The sequence below is a fragment of the Rhinolophus sinicus genome, linkage group LG02 (genome assembly GCF_036562045.2).
Source record: "Rhinolophus sinicus isolate RSC01 linkage group LG02, ASM3656204v1, whole genome shotgun sequence".
NCBI classification, from domain to species: Eukaryota; Metazoa; Chordata; class Mammalia; order Chiroptera; family Rhinolophidae; genus Rhinolophus; species Rhinolophus sinicus.
The window spans coordinates 95312932-95331893 of NC_133752.1; the positions used below are offsets into that span (position 1 = coordinate 95312932).

General features: G+C 38.3%; 1 protein-coding gene across 1 annotated transcript in view; it reads right to left on the minus strand.

The window, feature by feature from the left end:
- The window catches only part of LG02H10orf67 (linkage group 02 C10orf67 homolog), a 94601-nt gene that overhangs the window by 49314 nt on the left and 26325 nt on the right, over positions 1–18962 (minus strand). The window contains 3 exon segments of the mRNA XM_074324840.1: positions 3616–3674; positions 4798–4945; positions 10924–11079. Of these exon segments, the coding sequence (XP_074180941.1) occupies positions 3616–3674; positions 4798–4945; positions 10924–11079 (363 nt within the window).

The following is an 18962-nucleotide window of genomic DNA, read 5'->3' on the forward strand; positions in this document are numbered from 1 at the left end:
TCAGCACCCTGCAACCACCTCAGTTCATTTTCATCTGCATGCTATCCAGCCTTCACTACTCTGTCTTTTATCTCTCCACTCTCCAAGCTTATCAATGACCATAGCTTTTGCTGCCTAATCATCTCTTGAATTCATCCCTCCCCTTCATCCCCAGTGTCACTACCCTCCTTCTGTTTCAGGACTTTATAGTTTCCATAGCTTATCCAAGTAAACACTTAACTAACTGGTCCGTCCTCCCTCCCCCCCCTCATTCCCTCCCTTCTTTCCTTAAACTGGTCTTTCTAGCTCCAGATTTCCCTCCCTCTCATTCGGTTTCTTTCTGAAACACAAATCCAATCCTGCCTCGATGTTCAGAGCTCCCCAGTGCACTCAGAATGTTGTTCAATCCCCTCAGCATGAAAAATAATCCTTTGCCATGTGCCCTGCTTCTCGCCACCCATTATTCTCACGTACTCAGCTAGAGCAAATCACAGGCACTTCCCTTTCACCTGTTTCTGACCCTTTCTACCTCCCCACATCCTTTCCCAAAACTCTAACCTCTCTTCTGGAAGTCAGCTCATTGTCTTTCCTCCAACCTTCCCTGACTCCTTACAACCCAAGCTGGGCGTGTGCCCATGTGCCCCGATGATAATCTGTGCCACCCTGAATACTGATGCTGGTCAGACCATGGACTGTAATCTCTCACTGCTGGCTTGTCTTCCTCCCAGAAGGAAATTTTTATTGTGGCCACATCTGGAATTAGATTAATGGGATTAAAACATAAAAACTGCTGAATCCCATAACTGATAGTGCTTAGCCCAGAAAGATGGCAAGAGGGTCCACCTCCTCAAATTTAGTCCCAATCTCAACTTGTTTTTAATTGCATCCATGGCTAACAAAGGGAACACGTGACTTACCCAGCGGCTTCTGAGCTGCCCCTTTCCATTCTTCCATTTCCTGCTTACCTCTTCCCCACACCCCAGATTTCCCCTCTTCCTGCCCCAACACAATTTCTCACCACATGGTCTCAACAGATTCCTGCCTCATACTCCAGCCATATCAAATCACAAACAGGTCCACAAACATATTTCACGCCTTATGCATTCCCACTCTGTACCCAGCTCTCCCATCCTCTTATCTACCTGGAAAATTCAGCTCTAGTGATAGGTGCAGAACAGAAGCCTTTCAGAAGCTTCCAGGTAAAGCCAGGCATCTTTTCTCTATGTGCATACTTCTCCCTATCACATCACCCTATCGTTTTGTCTCTCCCTCTAGACTTGATTTCCTCCACAGCAGGGCTGTGTGTGTGTGTGTGTGTGTGTGTGTGTGTGTGTGTGTGTGATTTTTTTTTTTTTTTGGTGTCTCAGCAGTAGTGCAGCCAGCACCTGGCACCAAAAGACACCTGCTAAACATAGCTGAATTAATTGATTTTGTGAAGGATTTTGGAAATAAACCAGTAAATATCGGCTCTCATTTGCTCAACAAACTCTTGATATGCTTTCCAGTTGACAAAGCACTTTCATGTACATTATCACATTCTATCCACACAGTAAAGGGAGACACAGAACGAAGGAGGTTAAGGGACTGGCCCAAGGGGCTGTAGTGGCAGAAATGGAACAGGAACCTAGAGTTCTAGATTCTTTCTGCTCAACAGTAATTTTTACCTATATTCAATGTGTCTATGTGGAATTCCTGTGTATATTAAAGAAAAAAGAAGATAAAAAAATAATCAAACAGATTAGGGATCTGCTATATTTGTCTAGAATAGAGATGTTGCATAAAAATATAATCTGAGTCATATATAATTTTGAACTTTACAGTAGCCTGTTAAAAAGGTAAAAGAAACAGGTGAAATTAATTTTAATAATATAGTTTATTTATCCCAATATATATCCCAAACTATTATCATTTCAATGTATAATAATTGATATTAAAAATCATTAGTGATACACTTCACATTTCTTACACTAAGTCTTTGAACTCCAGTGTGTATTTTTCACTGACAGCACGTTTCAATTTGGGGGCTAAATTTGCACTGGAAACACCTTTTTTCCTTTTGCTGTTTTTTTTTTTTTTGGGGGGTTGTTTTTGTTCTTTTTCTTTTTGTCTCCTTTTTGTTGTTTTGGGTTTTTTTGTTTGTTTGTGTGTCTGTTTCTCTTTTCATCAGAAAGAGAAAAGTTTTCATTGATCTATATCTAGAATTCATACAACTTACAGATGAAAAAGTAGACTCTCGTACTCAACTTATTCAAAATATACATCAAGATTTTCCAATAAGTGAAACAAGTATCAGTTTTTAAATGTAAATTTCAAAAAAGAAAATTACATATAATTAAAAATTCATTTCCTCCGTTTCCTCCGTTGCACTAGACACAGTTCAGATGGTTAGTAGCCACATGTGGTTAGTAGCTACCACTGGGCGTGCAGACCTCGAAAGCTGAGGCAGCATTTAACTGAAATGTTTAAGCTCACACAGCGCTACTCATAGGCCATGTTTCTTTCTAACTGGTGGCTTACTGGTGAGATTGGTTTTTTGCTTTAATTCCTTGTACTCCTCACAGGGAACAGTAAGATGACACACAACTTATCTCTACTAGTGACGGTATGGAGTGAATAACCTGAGAAACTTTTAAATAAACTGTGAGGTGTCCTTGTAGGTTATTAAGTGAAACTAGAAAGCTGAGATTTCATTTTTAACCTTAGCGGTTGATGCCAACAAGGTTAAACTTGTCTGTTCACAGACTCCGTTGTTATCTCTGTAAGAAGGGAATTTGCTCTATTACCGCTGCAAATAGGGTGAAGCAGAAGAAAATGAAATCACTTTGTGAAAACCTGTGGTGGATTCAGTTATCATAGAATACATCTCCCAACTCCGACCCACAAGGATAACCATGTCTTTAAAGCACAGTTCTTGGAGGTAATTTTGTCTAAAACCTAAGAATATCCTGAATTACAAAATCAGGTTGAAATCTGAACCTAAACTTAGGCCCATGGTGCAACTGAGCTCTGGAAATGTGGCTAGTGCGACTGAAGAACTGAATTTGTAATTTTATCTAATTTTAATTAATTTGTATTTAAAAATTGCTACTTGATTCCATTTGTGGAAAGCATGTACGTTTATTTGGAATAATTCAAGGAAGTAAATACACTTTTTCATCTGTAAATTCTGCCAGATTTTATGGACTTTAAATACATCCTCATTCTCTGAATGACTCAAAGAGTATTTTTAAGTGTGCCAGGCACTGAGCTCAGCAAAGGCAATGCCAAAGACTGAGATAGCACAGTTTCCGGCCTCGTGGGGCTTACGGGACGGCAGGGAGGACTTGACCCTCACAGAAAAGTGTTGGGAGAGCTACAATGGGGGTGGTACACGGAGCTAAGAAAGCACAAAGCAGGAGCCTCTGGCCTGTGTGCGCAGGACAGGAACTGCTGGCTCCGGCTGCATGGAATGCTCTAAGAAATTTCAAGGCAGAATCCTTATTCATTACTAGGGACCCTATCCAAATAATGGGAGAGATTAAATATAGAAATCGACTTTTCTTTACATCAGAGGACAAGTGGGACCCAGTGTTATTTCACCAATTGGGCTATTTCAATTTACAAGAGTCATTTATCAATGTAAAAAAAATACAGTACCTTTTGAATGGTTTTATGATTCTTTTCTGCCATCTCTTTCAAACTTATAATTTCATATTCTATAAACAAAAGGAGAAAGAGACCAACCATGAAATTACAAGCTTATGCCCTGTATTCAAACTGTACACCGCTGGCAGGCATGGTGGACGCAAGTCCTAGCAGGACTGTGACCTTCACAACTGCCCTTGACATTCACAGCCTTCCTCCTGCTGTTCAGACGGCTGGTCAGATAGGGATTGAGAGCTAAGTTCAAGATTCAAGTGTGGCCAAGGGCTGAAAGCTTTTCATTAGTACTTGCAATGGACCTTTTTGCTGTTAGTCACAGCTCATATATAGTGCTTTAGCAGGTGGCACTGTCTGACTCAGTAAGAACTACCAAAACCTAAAAAAGCATTATTGTACATTATTATACCATATCAGAAGAGAAATAAAACTACATTGGCATGGTATAATTTTATATTAAAAAGATATTGTAATACAAATTATTTTATTAATATTTTGCTATGTTTTTTATTGTTAGTTGTTGCTTTTCATACTAAAGACTACAGGCAACATTATATAATTAACATAAGTACAAAGATAACAATAAGTGAAGAAATACTTTCAAGCAATCTAAGTCTGTTGACTTAAATGCAACTTTTACCAATTTTTATGGTACGTCAAAAAGGGGGTATAAGTATACACATGAAAATTTGTACTCAAAAATCTGTACCCAAAATGGAAGATAATTAAGTAGCAAATTATAGTATATTTTCATGAAGAACTGACTCTGTTCCTCCACAAAGCATACCCCAATAAGTATTCCTAAGTATTTAAATGTTATAAATTTTATGTAATCTATTAAGCATATGATAAAGAAACCGGCAAAAGTTTCTGTTTATAGTATTTTTAAGCGAACTAGAGAGTTGATTGGCACATTTTTCAGAGGCGAATGCTTGGTTTGAAAAAAATGACCCTAAGTTAAAATGGCATAGCTCAGGAGTATTAATTATAATGTTTATATATAAAAACTATCCTCTGTCCCAAGCAAGGAATGTCATCTTAAATAAAAGTCAAAGATAGCTATCAAAATGAAATGTAAATAACCAAACAAATGTGTGTTTGGAAAAGACAAACACAGTTATGAATTTTATGAAGTGCCCAATGTACAGATTTTTCTTAGAAATGACTTTAAAGTGTTACCTAATACTGAATTTTCTTTTAGATTGAGTTGGATTTCCTCTTCAAGTTCTGAAATGATTTGAAGCAGTCTCTCATTTTCTAGTTTGTACTCCAAAGTATCCTTTTCTATAAATGATTTTGCAGGGCTGCTCTCTTCAGCCAAAAAGTCCTGAAAGATGGGGAATTCCATATTTCAAAGCAGGGAGCCAAGGATTTAAATATGCAACACAAAACAATACAGATACAGAGGAGCTATCATATAATTTTCTGAATTCTATTACACACTTATAATATGAATAGTAAAAAGGAAGGGGATTAAATAGAGCTTTCTGGAAGAAAGGCTGCAGTACATTCTGTACAAAGACCACAGCACATGGGGACATTTTATTGACAGGAATAATGCATATCATACTGTTTGTGTGCCCTCATCATTCAGGTCAATTCATTATGGAGGCTGTGTCCGGGGAGGCAGCTGGGGCCCCTCCACCCACACTTCCCTCTGTGTGTGTCTGAAGTGCTGTCCTCTGGTAACTAGGCAGGCTGGGGAGACCATGGACCAGCAGCGCCAGGGGGTGGCAAAGTGCACAGTTAAGGAGGGGGCTTGTTGCCTTTGTGGCATTTCCCAGTGTCAGTGCTGCCAGTGTCATGAGGAGCACATCACATGTCAAAGTGGTGACGTTTTCAGGCTGGGAGCCGCATGGAGTCCATCAGGCACACGGATATCCACACAGTTGGTTTTCTGCTTGGTGAAGGAGCCACCCAGAGGCAATTCATATTCTGAACATTAACGTGGCTTTGCATGCCTGTCACACTGGGGCTGTGCAGGCGTTTAATGCTATTGAAGACTTCGGTTTAAATCTCTATGCAAACAGTGATTACCTTGTAAGAAGGTTTCAGGATAACTTACAACAAAAGACTTTAAAGTTATAGTTTAGTAAAGCAAACTCATTTACATTTTTATTATGTGTGTCTTTTGTTTAAATCTTGCCATGTCCATTATGGGAGAGGCTTTTTCTTATGCCATAGAAGCTTATTGGGACAGCTACTCTTCTTTTCTTCTTCCTCTTCTTGTCTGTTTCAAAGCTATTGAAAACATCTGAATATACTCGCTTATGGCTGTCTAGATTTTACTGCCACACATTATTAAAAAAATTAAGATGTAATGGGTTGGAGAAGCTGGTGCAGAACTTTATGCTTCATAATGGTAAAGTATTAAACTGATTATGCTGTCTCAAAATATTAAAGAGTATGCTTAAAAGTCATTGTATTCTGCTAAAAGAGATAGAAAGGTCCACATGCCTTGCTTCAAAATAATAGACACTAGAAATACTTTTGAATTTTAAAGTGACTTTTAAATGAATTATAGCCTGCTCTTTCTGCAGCAATGTCATGGCTGCAAATATGCAAGAATAAAATCTCTCCTCAAAAACAAAATCATTCCTCCCAATATGCTGCTTTCCTTTTGGAATTGTACTTTTATTTAAATTTGGAGATAGCTAGAGATAAATTATTAAAATATTTTCCTCTGTGATCATAATGGTTTAAAAGAAAAATAAGTGGCTACAATGTTTGTAATACATTAATATATCCTTTAAAAACAACAAGCAATTTAGTAATGAAGTTAGTTATATCAGTTAATATTTAAAATAATGTTCTTAAATTTTGCACTAAGCCCAATTACAAATCTCCACAATTCTAATTCACCATTTCATTTAAATTATTTAAGCTCGGTTCATTCCTAACTAACAAGAACTAACTAACAAATCTAACAGATAATAAACAACACTGTTTTCTTACTAGAGGAGGAATCCCAGTCATTAATTTCTTGTCCCACATGGTTCAATTTGAGATTATCATAGAGTGTCTTTGTAGACAAAAAGGGCTTTTAAGTAACAAACAAGTAATATTTGTTTTAATAGGCAAGTTTATGCATATATTTCCTAACAGTGGCAGAATATGAACATCCACAGTGGATTACATGAGCACCCATTATTAAAAACTAAATAAGAACGATTTGAATGAATCACATGAAGTGAAAAATTTATAACTGGTAGCAGCTAATACCTGAATGCATTTCCTAAAAAATTTCATATAAAAGTAGGAAACAAGGAAAACACATTCAACTCAAAGATTTCTTTCTCCATTGCCATCTACAACCCCTACCTCCCAACCCCCCTCCCTCGCTGTTCTTGTAAGGTTAACCTTTAGCTCTGTCCCCACCATCTGTCAGCTGTAGGAACTGCAAGTAATTAACTATTCAGACTCCCACAGCAATGAGGACACTCATTAGCAAAATGAACAAAGGGACAGTTCTGGGCTGCTACGGTCATCTGTTACACTCTGAGTGGCAGGTTTTGTGGTGGGGTTCCTGCTACCATCTGCCCACACTACTAGTTTTGATTTACTTAAATCATGAGACTTCTTTAAAATATACTAGGTTAATAAACCAAGGTTAGGAAGGATAGGATCGTTAAAAGGTGGTTAACGAGATGTAGCTATTTAAAGAAAGATTGTGTGTGATTCATGATCAAACTGGAATGTTTAATTCATAAAAGAGCTTGCCAATTTCAAGTTTTTCTATTATGCTGTGAAAACTAGGACTTCAGGTAGTGGCTTATGCGCTATTTATCTTGTGAAAAGTAACAAAATGTGCAGAATCTCTGTTTCGATGTTTCAAAACTGAAAACTGATCTTGAAAGATTCTGAAAACTGGTATACTCTATAGCCTTGCTACTCAATGTATGGTCCATGGACCAGGAGCCTCAGCATCACCTGGGAGCTTATTGGAAACGAAGAATCTCAGGCCCCAGCCCAGACCAACTATCAGAGTCTGTATCTTAACAAGTGCTGCAGGTGACTTATACGAACAACAAAGCCTGAGAAGTACTGTAGAGAGCACTGCATGTGCCTTCTTAGCCATCTCCCTTCTGCCATATTGGCATCTCAATTCTGCAGGCTCCACTTACACTCCTTGGATATCTCAATTTGATGCTGGGGGTGGAGTGGGGTTCTGATGCACGCCCAGGCTGCAAGACAGTCACAGAGAAGAGCAGGTGCTTTCCCAATGAGTAACAACCAGGAAGGTGGCATGCTGGGGCAGGAAGCCCTGCAGAGCTGCCCCTCTTGAATGACAGCTCTGTTTCAGAACTGTCAGCAACGAGCAGTTTTGTTCACCCATGCGGGGGTTGCGTGAGTGATGGTTGCACAGCTCACCCATGTTGGGATAAGAAAGGAAAAGTCTTTTCAAAAGGACAACACCGACTTCAATTAAAATACATAGGCGCAGGCGCGCACGCGCACGCACACGCACACATACTCAAGGTAGCCTGCTTTGGCAATTCTCAAGGGGATTTATCAGACAGCATGCCACCCTGATAACTACAGTGGTATGCAGTTAAGTCACAATGGTTTCCAAACGAACTGAAAAGAAGCTCAACCTTTGAACGCAGCTGCTCTCAACATTTAGAATGTTCTGACCTGGAGAGATGAAGCTTCTGTAACTTGAAGATCTTCCTTTTCTGGTTTCCACTTTGTTATAAATATAATGTAAACTACTTGTTTACTAAACTTTCCATTTTCTATCACATTCTTATTAGGTTTGTTTCAAAAACAGTCCTGGAGAGATATTAGAACTGCTTATTAACTATAAAGATATTTATGTAATTTGTTTATTCAATTTGTTTCAAGTTTTGTTTTCTGTTTTTTCAAATTTCCATTGCTACTTGGAAATTTTCTAATTGTTTCTCCAAATTGTTTTCCAAGTCTAATTTCAGATTATTGATAGCTCAAGCTTTTTATACCACTAGAGGGAGCAGTTGTATAAGATGACATTTTAAATTTTTAAAAAAGGAAAAAAAGATGTACTATCTAGAATGTAAATGGCATGGAGTTTTAGGAAAGCCAGTTCTTAGAGGATTAAAAAAATATTTTTTTTCCAGAGTTTTAGTTATATAACCGATGATCTGCTTTTGCGGCGTTCATGTCCATCTTCCTGAAATGCACACTAGTACCGCTGTGCATTGCCCTCGATCAAGGCGGGAGACCAGGGCTATACGTTTTGTTTGGGTCCTAAGAAGCTGGGAGAAATGTATAGACCCAGTTAATCAGGTGTATCTCACTCTCCTCAAATCTTAGGGTATTTACAGAAACATTGATGTGGTCTCCTTGGGGACAAATTACAGTGGGGTAACTGGGGTCTTCAGGATGTCATCCTGAGCCAAAGAACACCTGCTTATACAAGAGCAGGATGGAACCTTCCACTTCCTCTCTTCTCACAAAGCCACCTCCCATCCTCATCCAGGATGTCCAGACAGACCAGTTAATGGGCTGAGAACACTTAGAGGTGTAAACATTCCAAGAAAGACTTCATGTTTTAATGTAAGAAGCTCAATTACTGAATTGGGATTTCTCACCAGGACTATTCAGAGTATTTTGTGGAATTTTAAACCAGATGATTGTAAGGACTTGTGTATTTCCTCATAATGAGAACTAGAATTTATTTACTTATCTTTCTTCAAAGAACTGAAAGCAATTCACATTCAGTACAACAGGTATCTTTTGCATAACTCTCTCTTAGCCAATTTCCATTTCACAAATGGGAAATAAATGGATCAAAATGGCCTTGCCAATCTATGCTGTATATCTTTGGCCAAGCCAGGTTTAAAAGCCAAATCTATTACAGTTTTCTAGGCTTTTCTATTAAATTATTTCCCCCTCAAAATAGGAGTAAATATAGACCCAGGAAAAGATTTTAAAAAGTAAATGCAAAAATTGGATGTGCCTCCTCCTCCAACCACATGTAAAAAGAATTAATATTCAATTTTATTAAATCTGTGCTAATAATACTTAATACTATATCACTTAGAAGATGCTCAGTTGTTTTTAGAACATAAATGATTCTAATAGATTAAACAAAGCAAACATTCCTTCACCAGGTAGTGAACGAAGTCCTTTAGAATGGCACACATTTAATTCCTTATCCCTTCTAACTTCAAAGTTTTAAGTGCGGGATTTAGATAAACCATAGACTGTACTTAAAGGGACCAGCAACCACAAGAGTTTCTTCCTAGTGTTAACAACTTGATTCATAACTTCTCAGACTTTTTCTGTACATATATAAGCATGTATCAATATTTATGTGTATACACACATACTTTAATTATAATAATGTACATAATATAAATATACATTATAATGGTATATATGTGTATATATGTATATATCTTTAATTTTTCCTTTTGTGGGCTGTGGACTCAGCTGGACCTCGGGTTCACATGCCATCTTTACCATTTCCTGGCTGTGTGCCTGGGGGAAGTTACTTAAAGACCCTGTCTCTGCTTCCTCATCTGTAAACTGCTCTGTGAGATGAGAAACCTGCCTGATGCCTAAGAGTTGATATTGACTAGATTGTTATTCCTCCAGCCTCTCTGCAAGCCGCTCTTATTCAAAGATGTTTCTTGCTCTTAGAACCTAAGAATAAAAACCCCTTTATGGCTGTAGATTGTGGTTGGGCTGGGATATCTTGGTAGCTCAGAGCTGACTTGACATGAAAATGAATTCGCCCTTAGGGTCCACACTTTCCAGAGTCCTTAAAATTCTCTTTGACAGGAGTATAGGCTCTCCTTTCTGCTCTCTTTCCATTTTCGTTCCCATCACTCCTTTGAGCAGTAAAGGTCTCCTGGCTCCCATTGCAACAGAGAGAACTGGGGGAAAACCTTCTGAGAAACTTTCTTGACATTTCTCCTTAAGGTCATCCTATTCCAAATTGGTTTCTCCAAAGCCTCTGGCTTGGCGAGATGGTTTTGTGTCTTTCAAACTATCTGGACTGCAAAAAAGGGTGGGAATCTTCAGAATTAAAACAAAAATATACGTGCTCCTCCATAGTGGAAACATTTGTGCAGTGAGAGATAGGTTATTTTATTGCCATTATAAAAACAAAATTGAGAACAATTATATTGCTCCTATTTATAACTATTACGGGTTTTCTAGAGTGTGCCATTGAGCAGGAAAGGGTTGGACTGGCTTATGTTGTGGAGAGATGCCCCAGACACATCACTTGTATTTCCTTTCTTCCTAATCCAAGCTTTTAGATAGTTATAACTTTATTTACATATATTAAAATTAATTATTGTTTGCTTTGAAACTTACATATTTTTGAAATCCAAATTCTTCATAGTGTTCTAATTCTTCTCTTAATTCCTTAATCACCTCGTCTTTCTGCTTCAGTTTTCTTATCAACCTATTTATTTTGATAGTAGGTGAGTCCTGCCCAGAAGCCACCTCTTCGTCCACCATGAAGAATTTCTGGGGGGGTTGGGGGAGGGAAGCAGCATTAAAAATCACTCAGTTCGCACCACCAGAAACTATTTCATGTTCTATTTAAGCTACTGTCTTGTAAGTTATTTTATTTTTGTAATTTGCACAGTTTTTAGTAAATAACTATATTTATATTGAAAGATATGCTGAAGTATCATGGACTATAGCACCGCATTACCCTATAAAACACAAAGCATGATGTCTCACTCTGACTGCATCAGTCCTGCAAATAATAATAGCAAATCTTAATAGTAAATTTACATCATGATTGTGAATGTCCTACTTCAATCTTCCTCCAAAGGAAGGGTGCAAATATTTGAATATGTAAAAAAGGTAGTAAACAAATTTCCTCATTGGCTTGAAATGAAGACGTGGAAAGAAGGAAGTACCATTTCTTTTTCCTTTTTTTCCCCACAGAAAAGGTTTGTCGACCTTTAACGTAGGCACACCATGCTTCATTTGAAAACTTTGGAAACTGAGATTAGAGCAAAGGTCTATGCATTAAAATTGAATTTTTTTTATTTTATTTTATGGAAAGCTGTGGATAATGAATCATTAAAGATAAGAAAATAATCTTCAGGGTCTATGTGCATAATCATCCTAAAATTATATAATTCTAACATATTCACTTCTCTTCTCTCTGCATGGAAAAAAGATGGCTATGTTTGTGCTTTTCCTAAAAATCCAATAAAAACTGCTTTTTGGTAACTCTAATCAAATAGAGATTAAATGAAAAAAATCCACTAGTTTGAAATGAATTCTTACAGTATTAGTTGATACCATATGTCATATATGGCATTTGTCCATATTTTAGTTCATTTGATCTATATCTCAAGCTTTTCCCATATCATTAACATTTTACATAAATGTAATTACTTATGGTTGTGTATCATGCTGCTCTATAGAAATGCCATAATTTATATAATGATTGTAATATGTTTTTTAAGTTTACCATTATACTGAATCTTTATACATATATTTCTGTCCATATTTCTGATTTTCTCTTGGCATAGATTCCAAGAAGTAGAATTCCTGGCCAAAGCATATGAATGTTTTAATGGTCTTGATTCATTTTATAAATTTCTCTTTAAAAAGATTGTCCAATTTATATTCTGCCTTGAGGATGAGGATGTTTGTCTTACTACATTCCCTAAACAATCATATGTTATTTTTAAGTCTTTCCTGTGACAATATATAAATATAGTATTTTATTTTTGTTTTAATCAGCATGTTTTGCTCACCATTCTAGATGAATTTTTTATATGATACTAGCTATTTATGTTTTATGTTCTGAAAGTACTCAATTCTAATTATGTGCTATTTTACTGAGAACTCAAAATATTTTTAGAACTTCCATTGATCTATTTATTAATCAGTTTTATCGATTAGTTGTACTATTTTCATTTGTTAGTGTAGAAGTACTGTTTCTTGACAGCCTGTTTTAAACACTTAGGTGCTTCCTTATTTACTCTGAAGAATTGTATAACAAAACCAAAACAAGTAAGAAATGCTTGGAAATTGGATGCCATTACTTATGGTACTTCTAGCATATAAAAATCTCATTTCCAACACTGATGCAAGAGCATTGTCCATTTTGGACTCTTTGGGGGAATTACAGAAGAATTATTTTGTTTTTTATCATATGTTTATTACTAATACATTTGGGCACATACACCTACAGGAAATAGAGTAAAACCTAATCATATCTACTAATATCTTTAATACTAGATTTCAAAGAGTTAGATTTACAACCTAAAATTGTTCTATATTATATAATGAATATCGGTAGACAGAATAATATATTGAAGTGAAATTAAGAGTCAAGCTAAGAACATAACACTGACATAGTCTACCTGGCACTAACAGAAAAAAAAACCAGTATAGGAATATGCAATAGACAAGAGAGTGAAAATTCAATAATCTATATGATAGTATCAGCCTGTTAAATTTGGGTGATTTTTAAACAACAGTATTGATTATGTAGATCTAGTCTTCACATCTGTTCGTATCTATGTCTACAGCTCAAACACTCTGCAGAGGCCAAGACGCTAGTGCCCTGGGTGTTATCGGGCATCTCAAATTCAATAGGTCCGGAGTTCACCATCTTCACTGTCATCCTTTCTCGCTGTCCCCATTAACAGTAGCACAAGCCAGAAACCCATTTTCTGTCATTTTAAGCCCCTCTACTTACTCACCAACTCACCAAATCTGTTCAATCCACATATAAATCCCTCCTGAACCCATCCTCTTATTCCCTGTCCCACTGCCACCCGCAGTCCTTGCGTGGTTCGTCTGGGCTATTATAATAGCCTGTTAACTTGCCTCTCTGCCTCTCCTTTTGTTAACTTACATCTCTGCCTCTCCTTTTGTTCCATCCAACCAATCTCCACACCGTGGCCAAAATGATCTTTCTAAAATGCAACTCTCCCCATCTCCCACAGGCTGCCAACTCCCTTAGCATGGTGCACAAAATAGCATGCTTCATAATCTGCTGCCCCCTTACCTGGCCACTAACTCATGCTAGTCTTCTCTTCCCTTTCATCCACCCAAACTGGGCATTTTATCACTACTGGTACTCAGCATGCAATGTCTCAGAAACATCATGTTGCCACAGGTCTCTATGCCTTTGCACTTGGAGTTCCTAGCCCACCTAACAAGTTCCTACTTGTCAATCTAGCAGAATGGCATTAGAGTAGGCTAGCCTGGGTCTGCAGATTGGCTCCACAGTCACTTAGCAGATTTGTGACCCTGAATAAGTTTCTTAGACCCCCTATGTCTGTTGTACTATCTATAAAATGGGACAAATAATAATAGTACCTGAATTGTTGTGAGAATTAAAAATGATAATGTATGTAAAGAGTGTCTACAACACACTCAGCTCCGAATTAAGTATTATGTCTTAGCTTTTCTGATTGTTGTTACTGTCCGTCATTCTAACCCAGAACACCTGCTCTGGGAAGCCTTCGCATCTCCTGCTTTCCTGCCTTCCACTGTGTTCTTTCTATACCTGGTCAATACTCTTCTAGGGTTACTTTATTATTTGTTTGTTTGCTTCCTAATTTTTATGTTCTGAATGTGATGGATTTATTTTACTCTTAAAAAACAGCAAAAGATGCTTCTGACAGGCTGGCCAAGTCATCTCCTTTACAACACGGCACAAACCATCCCTGGGAGCTCATTTAAGCTCCTACTAGGAGCTGCACCGAGACGCTGCATGACTCAGCCAGCCCTGAACCAGCCCGCCCATAGGAAGGGCCGGTCTCGCTGGACTTCAGGGCAGGGAGTGTCACAGTTCTGTGGAAAAACAAAAAGTTTCACTTCTGACATTTCATAAAGTAACTGTCAGGCCCAAACACATTGGCTTCATTTCTCGTCCTCTCCAGAATGTTTCTGATGCTTTACTAATGTTTATGGAACTAGATGGATTCAAGACAAGATGAGCAGAAAGCAGTTTTACTTTCAAATCTGGTCTCCTGTTTCTCACCTCTTAAAACTCTCAGGAAAATGCCACGACTTTTTATTTATTTTTTATCTCTTAGCTAACAACAAATTGTATAAAGGAAAGAAAGGTAAGAAGAAAGCAAAAGCATAAAAACAAAACCCCATGTCCAGTCCAGCCTATTCTTACCATCAAAACCCCTGTCCTTCCCCAGCTCTGGCCTCCCTTAGACTTGACAGCCTGCAGAGAAGGAAAGGGACTGAGACTGGCTTCCTTTTCTGGTATCAATAGATTTGGTAAAGTACCAATCAAAAGATTTAACCAAAAGATTTGGTTAAACACTGTGAAAGTATTTTTTATGTGAGAGTAACATTTAAATCAATAGACTTTGAGTAAAGCACATTACCCTTTGTAATATGGGTGGGCCTCATCCAATCAGTTGAAGGCCTTCAGAGAAAGACTGAGGTCCCGGAGGAAGAGGGTATTCTGTCAGCAGAGTCTTCACACTCACATGGTGAAATCAACTCTGCTTTGAGTCCCCAGCCTGCTGTCTTACCGTACAGATTTCAGCCTTACCAGCCCCTAGTCATGTGAACCAATTCCTTAAAATAAATCTCTCTCTCTCTCTCTCTCTCTCTCTCTCTCTCTCTCTCTCTCCTCTCTCTCTGTCTCTCTCCACACATCCTGTTGGTTCTGTTTCTCTGGAGAATCCAAATTAATACAATATCTACATCTGAAGATGCTAAATTCACATCTACACCTTCAGTTCAAATCCAGCACGACAGCATTTATTATGGCCTGTCTCCTTTTCGTAGTATAACCCATTCCTTCTTCTCTGGCAGTAAGAAAACTGGCTCCCATGATGCTCAATGCACTGATGGTTTCTTTGCTTGATCCTCCCTTCATGTAACCAATCTCCTGAGCACACTGTGCCACTGAGAGCTTGGCTCTGATGTAGAGGAAGAGGAAGAGGAAGGAGGCAGGAGCATGTCTTTGGCTTTTTAATTCACAATGGCAAGAACATTTATTTTTTACTTTAACTCCTTTGGTCCTACAAGAAGAAACAATATTTGTATCTTACCTTCACCTTGGGCATTTGAAAGTGAGAAGGAGTTAATATTAAAATCTGGGGCATAACTGTTGGCTTTTAATTATTAGAATCATTTTGTGATGTCATTTAATATCATGGGCAAAACTTCTTGACAAACAATATCAGACAACATAGCTGGATAATGTTGGATGAGAAATAGACTAAAAAGTAAATTCTCAGTATTGGACACAAAGTGACCTTGGAGTTAAGTGTAATAATGCACTCTTTTAACCAGATGCCGAGTCTTCTGGGGCACCGGCAATCCCATGATCCCCAGAGGAGCAGCAGTTGGTATTGGGGGGCTGCATCATGAAGGTGGGGGCAGGGCTTTCCTTTAACCCAGGGTTCAGACACACATCTAGTTGATCATAGGCTACATGTTTAAGTTCAATGTGTTAAGAGAAGAAGAAAAATCCAGGGACGCTGTTTCCTTCAATGTGGAGTGACATCCTCTGCTCAACTATCTGATTATGACCTTGGAAGAAGAAAGTTGGTCACATGTTGGCCAACCCTTCCTCCTCCCTTTCTCTCTGGGGTAAGCACTGCAGGAGCACGTGCTCTGCCTTGGCAGGAAGAGACCTGCCCTGCTCACTGCTGCCCATAATGAGAGTCAAGTCTGCCTAATTCTGGGGTTTGGCACTGGGTAGCTGGTTTTATCAGTAAAATAGATGATCTCCATCTGCTGGCTCCCTGACTTTATTTCTCATCTGGCCCAGAACCTGGTTGGGAAAACAGTATATTATTTATCAAGTCTCATAAACACTCTAAAACTATTTATCTTTCAAGGTTGCAAATCTGAGCATGTCATGAAAACTACTTAGGATTCTACAGTGATTCTTTGATGCCTTGGACATAAAATATTAATTCCTTAGCTTCACTTTCCGGTGTCACTTTCTCCAGCCCTCTCATCTTGCAGCCATACCATGACTTGCAGCTCCCTGACTGCTCCTTGTACATTAATGCCTCCATGCTGTCAAGTAGGCCACGTCCTTGGCTTCCTCCCATCTTCCCTCAGCTCAGCAAATATTCATCATCCTTCAAGGCTTAACTCAAGAATCACTTCCTCTTGAAAGTCTTCCTTAACTATTCTCCCAAACCCCCAGAAAGACTTAGGCACCCATTATGTGAAAACCTCTCTTATAGACGGTAATTATCGAGATTCTCATCTCTTGTGACCACTAGATTATGAACAACTTGGGTGCAAGGATTGCTTTTGTCTCTGCTACACAATCAGATGATGGATGGATGAATCAACAATTGAAGGAAAGAACAGTTAAAAGCCCTCAGCCTTATGCATTGCCTTTGTTCTAGGAAGTTTTTGCTAGAAACTCATGATCTATTTCCAGTACCAGGGTGTAGGTCAAGCTCTCTTGGCACATTTCTTGGTTATATTCAGCCCTTTATTCAACAAACATTTGCTAAATACCTATTTATATCAAGTTCTCTGCAAGGAGCAGAGTATGAAGATGAATAAAACTCAGTCCCTGGTCCACAAGATCAAAAGTGTCGTGTAAAGACCAATCCATAAATGGGTGATTGTGATACAATTCAGTGTGTCAGTGATCCAGGACAGAAAGCATTCCAGCAAGAAGGGACATTATGTGAAAATTCCAGGGTAGTGACTAGTAACTTGAGGTGTGCAAAGGGAGGCAGGTGATTGCATGTAGTTCATATTGCTGGAGGGTGAAGTTTTTGCCAAGAAGTGGAAAGATATAAGTATGAAGAGATAGAAGGGCCTCTGGGCCATGCTAAGGGTTTAGATGTCATCTGATAGGTATGGAGGAGATGCTGAAGGGTTTTAAACAAGATCAGGATGTAATGGGATTTGTTTTGGAAAAATACTCACTTGACTGGGCAGACAATGGACTTAACGAGACCAGACTGGACAGGAAGGTAACAGCTGTAGGCCAGGTAAGTAGTGCTGACAGCATGTGCTAGTTCAGTAGCAAGATAAAGAGGATGGATTTCAGCAGTCCAAAACTGGCAGGAAATGATGGCTCACCAAAAAATGAGGACGTATTTGTTACCAATACTGTGTCACACTTTTACCACAATTTTAGTGCTTCAAAACACATATGTGTGTTATCTCAGTTTTTGTAGGTGAGGAGCCCAAGCAGGGCTTAAGGGTCACAAGGCTGCATTCAAAGTGTTGTTCAGGGCGATAGTCTCAATGGAGGCTCAACTAAGAAAGAATCTGCTTCCTCACTCACTCAGGTTGTTGGAAGAATTTACAACCTTGTAGGTAACACAGAGGGCTTCAGTTTCTTACTGTCAGTCAGAGGCTGTACACAGTTCTTTGCCCCTCAAATGTTGGGGCTCCCTGACGTGGCCTCTTGCTTCCTCCACACCAAGAAAGGAGAAAGGGACTCTGCAAGACTGCAGCTACACTCTTACCTCACATAACCATTGCAGCACCTTTGCTGTATTTTATTGGTTAGAAACAAGTCCTATATCCCACCACACTCCAGGAGCCAAGGAGGGTGATCACATAAGGGTGTGACTACTTGGAGGTGGGACTGTGGTGTCCAGCACAGGGAGAGACTCCTAGCATCCCAGCTGGAGAGTCTGACTGGGTGGTTGTGCCACCAACTGAGACCAGGAGACCAGGTGAAAAGACAGAGTTAAGGGGAAAGATGCTTTGTACATGTACAGTTGGGTAATGGTGAGTTTGAGGTAACTTATTTTATAATTCTTTTCTTTCATAGACTTTAGTTTTTTGCCATTTCATCTAGCCACTTTTCTTTTTCACCCTCTTTTCAACATAAAACCATTTATAGGGCTCACAATCCAAGGAGATGCCCAGTGCCCTTGGCAGAAGCCCATCTTGGTTTCATAAGTCAGAGTCCAAAAACTGTAATCCACTCCAAATACCAAAATGTTGTGCTTAGGAGTAACTTAACTCTATGAAAAAGATGTACAACCTACATAAATAAAATTATAAAACTTTATTGAGATACATGAAATAAGATTCACTTATGTGAATCAAAAAATATTCTTGCATAGGAAAACTGAATATTATAAATAATACAAGTTCTTCCAAAATTTATGAATAAATTTCTAATCTGTTCAATTTTTTTAAAATACCAAGGAAGGCTTTTTTGGAGTGGAACTAAGAAAAAATTATTTAAGTTTATCTGAAAGAACAAAAAAGCAAAGGCATTTTTGAGAGACAATGAAAAAAGACATAAACTTACCAGATATTAAAACATATTATAATTCTAAAAATATTAAATACAAAAAAACAATGAAGGACCACAATACTACATAGATAATCTTAACATAGAGCCACCAATTACCATAAGTATCCTTGAGATAAACCTTGATATTATTGATATATAATGA